Source organism: Gymnoscopelus braueri (genome assembly GCF_963280865.1).
Source record: "Gymnoscopelus braueri genome assembly, chromosome: 10".
Lineage (NCBI taxonomy): Eukaryota > Metazoa > Chordata > Actinopteri > Myctophiformes > Myctophidae > Gymnoscopelus > Gymnoscopelus braueri.
Window position 1 is genome coordinate 34,452,590 of NC_137611.1, and position 12,645 is coordinate 34,465,234.

At 44.5% G+C, this 12,645-nt stretch overlaps 1 protein-coding gene across 1 annotated transcript in view; it reads left to right on the top strand.

Annotated features, from left to right (window-relative positions):
- The window catches only part of rnf220a (ring finger protein 220a), a 146,211-nt gene that overhangs the window by 116,268 nt on the left and 17,298 nt on the right, over nucleotides 1–12,645 (top strand). Inside the window, 4 exon segments of the mRNA XM_080438998.1 lie at nucleotides 281–404; nucleotides 7,289–7,481; nucleotides 7,850–7,905; nucleotides 8,436–8,550. Of these exon segments, the coding sequence (XP_080295124.1) occupies nucleotides 281–404; nucleotides 7,289–7,481; nucleotides 7,850–7,905; nucleotides 8,436–8,550 (488 nt within the window).

Consider the following 12,645-nt stretch of genomic DNA (forward strand, 5'->3'; position numbering starts at 1 on the left):
ATCCCAATAGTTAGATTTTTACTAACCTCCACTAGATCGAACGCTTCTAATAATGAACTGTCGTTATCAATTGATAACTGCTGAAACATGAAATGAGCCCTGAAAACTAGGTGTTTCATGCTAATTTAATTTAGCCACAATTTTGTATCATACTGTTGCTGTTTTGTACGGTAGTTATATTATGATTGCTTTAAAGTTGAACAAATGAGAGGTAATAGAGCATATATATCTAGTCTGACATTTAATTAACTTTTGTGTAACGTGTGTGTGTGTGTGTCAGCGTGAGGGTGCGTTCGGCGACGACGATTCAGCAGACGGAGAGAATGGACGGGGCTTTGAAGAGTATGAGTGGGCGGGGCAGAAGAGGATCAGAGCCACTGCTCTGCTGGAAGGAGGCTTCAGAGGTACACACACACACACACACACACTCACACACACACGTTCTCAGTAGCCACAACTGATCTCGGTCATTTGGTTTCCATGGAAGCCAGCATGTCTTGTTGCGCCTGAAATCTTTTCAAGACATTATATTATTTGCTTCTAGAGGTCCCTGGCACAAAATATTTTTGAGATGGGGTTCCGCAGCCAAATACATATAGCTTTGGGGGTCCTTGACATGATTTTTTTTATAGAACCACTGCTCTGCCAGTCTTCCTCCATGTCCGTCCCTCCCCTCTGTCCTTCATGTCATTCAGTGGTAGCAGTGTTAGTTTTCAGAGGGTGTCCAAGGTGCTATAATGGTGGTACTGGTCCTTCAGGTCCTCTGGGTTAGACAGGGGTCAGACTGACTCGGCACGGCACGGCCCTCTTAGCAAGGGGAAGGAAAACACATTTAGCCGGGCGATTGACCTAGTGGTCTGCACCGCGGTGGGTGGATGGGGGTTGGTGACTCTTGTGTGTGCGTGTACGCGCATGCATGCACACATCGGTCCTGGAATGCAATTATAGGGCTGGACCCGTGAGCCGGTCGCTGGGGAGCATGGATGCTGCTCTCTGACACACACACACGCACGCACACATGCACATACACGCGGATCCATGCACACGCACACAATGTCCCTACAATGTTCCATCTCTTTCTCACTTTCAGTTTCTTTGGCTTTCTCTCATGAAGTGCTTTGTGTTGCGTTTAAGCTCTTAAAGTGCAGTGACACTTTGGTAGAGGTTTTGGGTTGTGTAGTTACCTTGCCATGATGCAACTCCAAATATTGTCAAGATATCTTCAATAGTTGCTCTGTTGATTAGACTTTTATATTCCGAAATAGTCTCCTCACTGACTTTATATGGTGAAAAAGGTGAAAAAGTAATGAGCTGTTGGATGTATCCTTAAAAAAAAAAATATCCCTTAGATGTACAGTTTTTGGTAGAATGTGGATCTGGTTGTGTAACGGTAATACCCAATGATCATTATTTAGGAGAAAATAGGCCTGTGGCACTCCAACTTTAATAACATTGAACAAACAATGCCTTAAAATCCAGTATATGTTTGTCTCGTTGTCAGTGCTTTGTGTGTGTGTATATGAAAGAGAGAGGGAGAGAGCGATGGCCCCTCAAGGTGTGCTCAGAAGGACCTAAAGAGTTCTTCTCTTCTCTAAGAGGCTCTTTTCAACTCTCTGGGCTCCTCTCCTTTCATCTGTCCCACCTCTCCTCTCCCAGTTCGATCTGTTAAACACACACACGCATAAAGAGACTCACCTGCTCCCATGTCTCTCTCTCTCTGTCACCCGCTGAAAGCCAGCCAGCGAGAGAGAGAGAAAGAGACAGATCGATGTTTAAATCTCAACCTGGTAAAGAGCAGAATGTCTTCCTCTCCTTTCCTCTCCTCCGTCTCATCCATCAGTCCATCCATCCATCCATCCATCCCTTGTTCCCGGGCGTCTAATGAGCAGACGGAACCCTTCTGCTGTACTCTGATAGGGAGCCTTTAGAGAACTCAGGTGGCCTGAGGAGACATGCACACACACACTAAAGAGACATTGAACTGGCACACACACACACACACACACACACACACACACACACACACACACACACACACACACACACACACACACACGTACGTATTACTGTACTTGTTTTAGGACAGCATTGAAAATGGCAAAAAATCCATCAGCTATTTTTCTGTGCGTGACTAAGGATAAATTAGGGAAAACTCTAATCCTAACACCTAAACTTAACCTAACCATAACACCAACCTGAAAACGCTTTCTAATTGTAAATCTAACTCTAAACATCTTTTTAACCATAAAACAACCATTTATCTTGTGAGGACCAGGAAAACGGTCCTCGCATTATTTCTCAAATTCTACTATACTTGTAGGGACGTTTTGGTTCCCGCAAGTATAGGAATAGAAGCACACACACAACACACACACACAACACACACAGCCAGAACACTCAGAAGGCGGATTTGTCTGGAAAGCTCCTCAGTGGTTCAAACGCTTGCGGCTGGGCTGAATCCATCCAGGCCCTGGAGAGAGGCCGGCGGATTGGGGGAGGGAGGGGGGCGGGAGGGATTGTCAGATGCTTAGGTGGCCGATGGGGGGTCTATCCCTCTTTTTGTGAAGTGCCACCATCCTTCTCTTTCCCTTTGACAGAGCTGGGAATAAAGGCAGAGTGGGACCAGGCAACCTTTCGGGGGGGGGGTCAGGCTGTCTGGCTGGGGAGAGATCGAACGAGCTCGGTTTGTGATTCAACTCTGTGTGTGTGTTTGTGTTTGAGGGGAGAGCTGCATGCATCTCCAGGCACTTTGCAGAGGCCTCGAGAGCAGCAACAGAGCCCAGACTGAGAACACACTCTGTCCGCCTTTCCTTGGCTTGGTTGATCTGTCTGTCCGTCCGTCTTAAGTGAAAAGTAACACATTATTATAATGTGTATGTGTGCATTTCAAAAGAGTCCTTTTTTAATTTTATCATCTCTGTCGGGTGGAAACATCAAAAGTAGCAGATCTACAAGCTCAAAACGCGTCCCGCCTCGTCTCAAGCTTGCAGATCTGATGCGTCTGTGTGACGCTGTGTAGAAGGATCACGTAGGGCATTAATTTACAAAAACAACACAAAAAGTTTGAATATGGAAATGGAAGGTTTCTGCCCGATGGCAACGATTTTATAACTCCATCTACGCCGTGAGCGCAACTACATGACTGATCTGCCCACCCCACAACATCAGCACAGACAGACAGACAGACAGATCGTCACACTGATGGACAGATCTCTGGGTGTGATAACAGGACGGGGATAAATGGGCAGAGAGCTTCAGAGAGGCACAGAGAGGGATTATGGCTGGTTAAGATGGCCCAGGGGGATATGAAATCTCCTCCTTTGTAAACAGCACTTCAAAGATGTCCCTCTCGCGTCTTTGTCTCCCCCGTTCTCCTCGCTCTCTGTCTGTCTGCCAGGCTCCCCCCCTCTCTGAACTGTGAGCGACAGAACGCTAGTACAGTGACCCGTGACCCGCCTCCCTGTTTCCCCGTGCGCGCTGATAATTGCTACGGCAACGGGGTGCGTGGGTGAGGTCAGCCTATTGGTTCGATCCCAGCCGCTCCGACAGCTTCCCTTTGATCCTGCCCTCTCCTCCTGTAGATGGTGACGGAGCGCGTCAACGCCAAGAAACATGTCAACGCGGCACGGAACACGTGTAGCTAGCTGGCAATGTCGAGAGTCAGACATGTTTGAAGAGAGGTTATGGTAATGAGAGATGCAAGCAGAGATGCCATTTAGGAGTTTGGCCATTTGTGTGTGTGTGTGTGTGTGTGTGTGCTGGTACACGAGTCAAGAGATTTATTCATGTAGGAACAAAAATGAAGAACAGAGATCGAGAGTAGTTCACCACTTAAAGCCTATACTTAGATGACAGGGTTCCTCCAAGGCTCTGCACTAGGTACACACTGATTTTCCATTTACACCAAAACAGCCGAAAACAGCCGATCTTCAAGCTTGTAGATTGGCTATTTTAGGGGATTATTTTGCCCAAGATTAGGGACGCTGTAGGGATCCAGTAGAAGGAGGACAAGAGAGGATAAAGGGATGGGAAGAAAAGAGAGGATAAAGGGAAGGAAAATGATAACGGAGAATAAAAAAACTAAGGTAGAGAATAGAAGTGAAGAAAGGAAAGGCGTATAAGAGGGGGAAAAAACCACAGGAAAGGAGGAGCGAGAGGAAGAGGGGAGTGTGCATCAGCGTGCATAATGTGAGTGAAAGGCAGTTATAGTGGGGCTGACCTTTCCATGGCCAGATTAGATTGGCCTGCCAAGACTGCTTAGAGGGACAGATAGTAGCACTGGGAGCATGCACGGCACACACATGCACACACACGTGCGCGCGCCAAGACCACACCACATATATTACTCCCTACACATGACAGGCAAAGTGAAGACCACGCAATGACCCGATCACAGCCATGTATGGTAGCGTGCACTCGAACCCACCAGGTTATCCAGGTGTGTGAGTTAAGCCGTACTTATTTGTCTATAAAGAAAATGTCTGTCGTCTGAGGTGGAACGGTTTACCACTGTTTAAAGGATCTTCTCTGGGTGTCTGTCTTGCTGTGAAGTCCAGTTTCACAATAAGAGCAGAATGTATATCTATCTCCAAATAAAAAACGTTGTAATTCTGTTACTGTACCTACCTATAAGTAAGGCTTTTTATGTGGTGGTTACCCCTAATGTATGAAGAGATTTATTTTTGTCCCTTTGAATAAATAAGTAATAAATTCAAGCTTTCTTGAACACCATGAAGCATTTGTATTCATAATTCATGGTAACGTACATGTTTGTACAACAAATGGTAAAATTCCAATATATCAAAATGGATATACCTACTCAGTCCTCGACAAACATATTCACTAATGATCGGATTCCACAACAACAAAGGGAAGACTTTTTGTCGCATTTTTGCTTTAGCATATTGTACAATATTGTTCTCATTTTCAAATATCTATTTTTCTCACAAGACATATGTATGAAATGAAACTCGTGGAAGTATATAATTACAAAGATTTTTCTCATATTCTCACAATTCTCTTAATCCCTAAACCAGAACTAGTACATCTTAAAACTAGATTTGTATCCTTAGCCAGCATCATCCACCATTCTCTCCACCCAATACAACTCAGCTCCTCCCAGTGGTCTAACCAAGACTCCCCACCACCAGCCCCTTCTCCCTGACCACCTGGCCACAGCATCCACAGGTTGATCAATTGATTAGATTAACAATGATTTCTCTCTCTCTCTCTCTCACATTAGTGGTCAGGAGTCATCTGTCTACCCTGTTCGGCCAGCCATTTTGGTCACTCGTTCACTTCAGATTGATGAAAAGCTCTCTGCGTCGTTCACAACTTAACACCTGTGTTGCTCTGCTCGCCTGGTTGGGTTTAACGGTGCATTCTGGGAAAGATGGTGTCTCTCGTGGTCTGTTAATTGGGTTTTTTCGTGCGTGTCATGCATTTTCACCTGACTAAACCATCGAGATCCACAAACAATGAGCTGACCATACAGTTCCTTAACCCATTAAGACCTGAAGCCGATTCTACATGTCTCCTAAATCCCAACAGTATTCTGAAAAACGTATGTGTCTATATCAGTGGTGCTCAATATTTTTCATGTCAAGGACCCCCAGAATTATATGTATTTGGCCCCGGATCCCCCTCTCAAAATACGTTGTTCCAGGGACCCCCAGAAACAAAGATTTTAGTTAAAAATGTTCGCTTTAAAAATGTATATATTCAAACATTTGCACACATTTTCACTATTTTTCAAAAATAGCAGATCTACAAGCTCATAGTGCGGCACTCGGTGCCGCGCTATGAGCTTGTATATCTGCTATTTTTGAATAGCCAAAGTGTAAAATAATGCTTTTTAGCTCAAATAAAAAAATGACAGATGCGTTCCAGGTCTTAATGGGTTAAGGGTGATTACTACGTAGTTGCGTGCCGTTGTCGTGCACAGAAATCTACAAGCTCACAACGCGTCGTGCTGTGACACGTTGTGAGCTTGTAGATCTGCAATTTCTGGTGTGCGACACCGGCACGCAACTAAGTTACACATCCAGCTTTGGCCTCACGTTCATCCTGACAGAATGAACCCTGTTCTACTGTAGTTACGTCCACATGCAAGACGAGACAACATTTTTACGTACTGTATCAGTACCTGTATGCCTTCTGAGTGTATGCATTAAGTTGTACCCCGAGAAGCTCCAAGTCAGATTTACGCAGCGCGGCCATTGTTCCCATATGTTCCCCTCGGCCACCGGGACCAAATAAAAGTTAAAAGGTCCTTTTTATTTGAACAATAAAAACCATGGGCCAGTTGTAAAAGTGCTCAGCATTGCTGCCGTGTTTTATCCCCTCCCTTTTCATGACAGCTTTTAGTCCATCAGTGCTTAGTCTCTCTGTTCCTTCCTCTACACTCCCCCCCCCCCCCCCCTCCTTTTTTCTCCAGTGGATTGAGGGATGAATTAAGGAGAGGCAGAGCAGGGTTGTAAACGTTGAGTCCCAGAAGATCCGCCAGTAGGAAAAGGTCCAATTTTGGCGAATTGACACAAGAATGTCAACGCAGTGAGAGCTGCTGCCGTTGGAAGTCTAGTCCGCAAACCAGTAGAGTACCTGAATAAGATGTCTATCGACTGATGCTAGCTAGGCCTGTGTCACACACACACACGTCCAGACAGACCATACTAGTCCAGTGGAGCGCTTGTAGGAATTGGGGCAGGTGTAAATAAGATGGCTGTCAGACCTGTCACTGGTTCACGTGTGTGCGTACACACACACACACACACACGTACATACATACACACTGTCGTGCAGTTGGATAGACAGCCCAGCCACATACACATGTGCCTTGCAGACAGGACGCAAGTGACAGATGGACACGCGCACAGGCACAGGTCTTAAGTGACAGATGGACAGCCTCACACTCGTACAGAAAAGGGGAGAGAGAAGCAACCCCTACATGTGTGTGCGTGTGATGGACAGGACACACGCACACACACACAGCTGTCTGTGCAATTAAGTACAGCTGAAACAAAGAGTCAGGCAATGGTGAGGTTTTTCTGAACACATGTGTGTAACAGATAGGCAACATGTCTGACTTAATCAGTTCATTTGTTGATTCTGTAGAAGGCCTAAGAGTCAAAACGCCAAATACTGCATATGGTGCGACTTTTTTTCCTCCTATTTTTGACATCATCATTTCACCAGAGGTTTAATCTGCCTTCCTATTCTTAGCTTTTTGGATGCACAATATGAAACCGCGGATATTTTTTTTTAATTGTCTCTCTTTCGCCCTTCTCAGGAACAGGCTTTGCCATGTGCACAACCAAGGAGAGTGGTGCAGACAGCGACGCCGACCTGGACGTGGACGGTGACGACACCCTGGAGTACGGCAAGGCCCAGTACACAGAGGCCGACATCATCCCCTGCTCAGGGGCCGGAGAGGACCAGGGAGAGGCCCGGGAGAGGGAGGCACTACGTGGAGCCGTACTCAAGTACGCAACAACACACCACAATGCATTATTATTAGGTTGCTGTCGGCAGAAACCTCCCGTCTCCATATTAAAACTTTGTGTGTTTTTTTCGTAAATTAACGCCATATTACAGCGTCACACAAAAGTAGCAGATCTGCTACTTTTGCTATTTTTACATTTGAATCCTGAAATCATATGTAAAGTGTCATGATAACATTTTTTGTTACTCTGTGCTATATACTTAAAATGTACTTTACTACGGTATATAGTAAGGTCGATTTTTTATGTACTATAGGTTATAAGCCTATAGAATAGTGCAGTTAGACAAACTTCTAGCTGTATTTTACATTTTATATCTCACTCCTAACGTGTGTGTGTGTGTGTTCCAGTGGTGGGATGCCTTCCAACAGGATAACACCAGAATTCTCCAAATGGTCCAACGATGGTGAGGATTGTAAAATTACACACTTAACTCAAAGACACTACACACGTTTAACATAAACACTGACACACACATTTAAAACAAAATAACTCCAAAAGTCCAAAACAAACACGGATTGAACCTTGATGCATTTAAAATTAGAAAACGGCCGTAAGCCCAATTTGTTGCATCCTGGAAATAACAGCCTTGCAGGCTTTTCAAAAAACAATGTTTTTACATGTGACAGGCCCGTGTGTGCAAAATGTTCTGCCAAGCTACTACCATATAGATGGATCATAGTGCACTTCAGTTTTTAAATCTCAGTGTATATATTCAGTAGCCATTATTAGACATCATAACCACTCAGGTTGTACTGTCCAGTCTGTCCGACTAGCCTTAGAAAAGCTCAAAAGAAAAAGGGCACATCACGAATCTTGAAAATCTCTTGACACTCTTGTCATGTGAGATCACATCAGTTCTTCCTTAGACAGTTGTTAGAGTTGCCGTGCCATAATATATGGAATTGTCAACCGGTGTGTGTTTTGTGCCTCCAGAGATGCCGTCAACCAGCAACGGAGAGTGCAGCAAGACAGACCCCAACACCCCTTCATCATCCTCCTCTTCGTCCTGCAACGCCCCACGCACCTGTAAAAACAGCGAGATTGAAAAGTAGGTTACACGGATACCATCACACACAACCTTATCGGGCAGAAACCTTGTATGTCCATTTTCAACAGCCCCTCCCCCCCCCCCCCCGTAAATAAATGCCCGTCATATTACAGTGTCACATAAAAGTAGCAGAAATAGCGGATCTACAAGCTCACAACGAGTCACAATGCAATGTGAGCTTGTAAATCGGCATATTTTTTTTTTTCCAGAAATTTCTTTTAAAGAGGAAATTGAAAGTGGTTGTGTCTGTCTGTTGGTTTTAGTGTTGAACCAATGAAAAGTATTAACAAGAGCTTGTGACTAAACAATTAGAGGGTCTTTTTTCCCATTTCCTGAAAAGTACGTCTTGGACATAAGAGGTTTCCACCCGACAGTGACAATATGCACACACACACACACACACACACACACACACACACACACACACACACACACACACACCCACAGTGATCTAGTTGTTAAAAAGAGTGAGATCAAAAATGACTCCCTCCACGACCAGAATCAAAAATACTGCACACACACACACACACACACACACACACACACACACACTCTCACACAGCCATAATTCTATGACTTTCTGATGAGTTTCCTCACTTGTGGGAGAGCCGCTTCTAGGAGTCTCATAAATGATGCATTTTGTGTGAAATTCTCTTTTTTCTAACATTGTGTGTACGTGCACGTGTGTGTGTGTCAGAGAGAGACGACAGGGAGGTTCTCTCCAGGTATTGATCTTCTCTGAAGTCCCGTTCTGTCTGAGCACAGATCTTGCTTGGAATCCTTAATAGACACACACACACACACACACACGTTAAGGCAGAGGCCTACATGCAGGCACCTTGGAACATGCTCACGTACATCGCTCCACAGCAAGGTTTCTCCAAGTGGGTGCCGTAACGCCAGTCCAGGGGTGCCATGGATAATATTTGGAATTTCTTTCAGTTCACCAAAACGCTATTTTCTCGCTCACCCTTGGTATTTCTTCGTACAGATTCTTGGTAGCATGTTCACTCTTGCTGATGTTAAGTACTGCACGCAGAATTCTGGTGTAGCACCCGTCTAGAGACTTCTGCAGGGTTGGTTTCAGGGTCCAGCATTCATGCCATAGAGGAGAACAGACTCTACCGTTGCATAGAATAAGCTGAGTTTGATTTGTCGGGGGAGGTTGGAGTTCCATACACTGGCCATGCCGTTCAGGGCCCTCCATGCAAGTGCCTTCCTCACTTAAATATCTTGCTCGGATGAGTTGACCCATGAGCCCAGGTATTTGAAGTCCTTGACTTCCTTCAGAGCAGTGCCTCATGTTGTTGTCAGAGGTGGATGTTCCGATAGGATGTTATAGGTGATAACCTTTTTTTTTTTTTGGCATTTAGCCGAGGGCCAACCTTGACATACTCTTGGCCCAAAACGTTTGAGAACCACTGCTCTACAGCATAGTTTGTGTACAAAAACAGAAAATGTGTGTGTACAAATTGATAAATGAACACTGAGGTGTCCACAACTCAGAGTGTAAATATAACTCTGAAATTGTAAAATTGGAGCCATATATTAAGGATATGCAGTCGGTCACATTTGGTGCATTCATCATTGTTGGCTTGAGTCTTGCAACCTCACAGTATACTTGAGAATTCCATGTGAAGTCATGGGTTTGAACACAGTTATCAAGTTGAAAGCCACACACACACACACACACACACACACACACACACACACACACACACACACACACACACACCGTAGATTAGAATACGTGTGTGTGTGTGTGTGTGTGTGTGTGTGTGTGTGTGTGTGTGTGTGTGTGTGTGTGTGTGTGTGTGTGTGTGTGTGTGTGTGTGTGTGTGTGTGTGTGTGTGTGTGTGTGTGTGTGTGTGTGTGTGTGTGTGTGTGTGTGTGTGTGTGTGTGTGTGAGAGAGAGAGTGTGAGTGAAAGGCCAGTGCTCCTTAATTCCCTCATTTCCATCTCCTCATCCATATTCTGCCACAAGAAAACAATCACACACACACACACACACACACACACACACACACACACACACACGTCATCCCCTGCATGGGTAATAGGGGTCAGCTCATTGCAAGTGAGGAGAGAGAGACGGAGAGTGCAAGAGGAGAAAAGAGAGGGACGGGTGAGCGAGAGGAGGGGGGTGCAGGGTGGTTGGTTGATTGCTTGCTTCTGCATGTCTGGCATATTCCCCTGTCCTTTTGCTCCCATGCTATTACTTCACACACACACACACACACACACACACACACACACACACACACACACACACACACACACACACACACACACACACACACACACACACACACACACACACACACACACACACACACACACACACACAGTTTGTCTGGGCGAGTCGGGGTCTGCGTTCCTCCGGTCGGCCTGTTACCCCCTCATCCCTGCTTCTTGGGCGTAAGTGATTTCCCTTGTCCAAGCTGAGGTCCCTCTTATTATACCCAATGAAAATATTCATCACTCTTTGCTTTTCATTCCTCTCCTCCCCTCCGTTCCTCACTCCCTCACAGTCACAATAAAATCCCCAGCGTTCATTTAACTCCGAGAGCGTACAAATGGAACCAAATGGAACCCCGCGTTTGTGTACGCCCTGAGCTAAATTTGGTTCCATTTGTAACTCTCGGTGTTAACATTGACATTAACATCAAATGAACGTGGAGGATTTTACTGTGTAGAAACAGCGCAGTAGAATTTTACTACAAATGGGGCTCTTGCTATTAAGATGAATAAATTGTGAGATACGTTTCTCATTGTATTATGTTATAGTAATTATGGCTGGTAGCTTGAGTCATATGAACATAATTGTCCTGTTGGCCGTGTTGCTAGTAGCTTAGGGCGTACACACACACACACACACACACACACAGGCTTTCTCCCTTTCCGTTGGGAGGGCTGCCCTCTGTAAATGCTTCATTTAAATGAATCAATCAGCTGTGTGTGTGTGTGTGTGTGTGTTGCCCATATTAAATATCAGCACAGAGGATAACTGGAGAACAAGCAGAGCAGCTTGAAGTTTATTGATCAGAAACACTGCTGCATGGACAGCACGGTGTGTGTGTGTTTGCTGAGCAAGGCGATGCATTTGTTAACTTGTTCTCTGTGGTGTGATAATCCGTGTTTTTGTGTGCGAGTGTAAAAGATAGAGACGAGTAAGCATGGCTAAGTGGAGAGGCAGTGTCCTGACAGTTTAGATTGATTCAACACACACACACACTCACACACACACTCTGCTGGTGGTATGAATCATCAGCAGCTGGTTCGTGTCGGAGGAAGAAGGGCCTTTCTCAACCTGCTCTACTCACACACAATTGAGTGAGAGAGCCATGTTTTGTGAAATGCTTTGTCTTGTCTAGCCAGTGTTTGAGTTGAATGTTTTTCATGTGTGGTGATTGTTTTTCTGCTCTAACTCAGGTAGTAGACAGACTGTAACATTCTGCGCAGATTTATTCTTAGAAAAACAATTTTCTCAAGTTTGATATACCCTTAACCAAAATAGTTGGATAACCATCAAAAGTGGGAGCCCCAAATAGAGTAAAAAAATCACACCCTGTGTGAAGTGGGTGGTGTCTTCCTAGCTAACCACAATACTGAATGGAGTCAACCAATGATGTACAAAAAATAAATAACTATATAACTAAATAACTATAAATATATTTATTGAAACACTCTTTATGAAAGTCATATTCCGATGTACAATGGTTAAAAAAAAAATTGTTATATAACTTCTTCTGTAACCTTGGACAGATCTATCCTTTGTCACAATTCCATCTTTAACCTTTTCTGATATATGCTTTGATCTTAAAGAGCCACTTCTAGGAAGACTTTCTATTTTCTTCTCAATATCGGTTTTCCCTTTTCTCATTTCAGCCATAGTGATCTTTGACTTCTACTTTACTGTTCTCACGAAATGGACAGTATCTAAGTAATATACTAGTGTTACATCACAGTGGTTTTAGATTAGTTTCGTCATACAGTATGTATCACTAGCCAATCACAGCATGTGTCTTGCTAGCTAATCACAATACTGAATGGAGTCGATCAATCATGTACAAAAGATAAATACATTTATTGAAA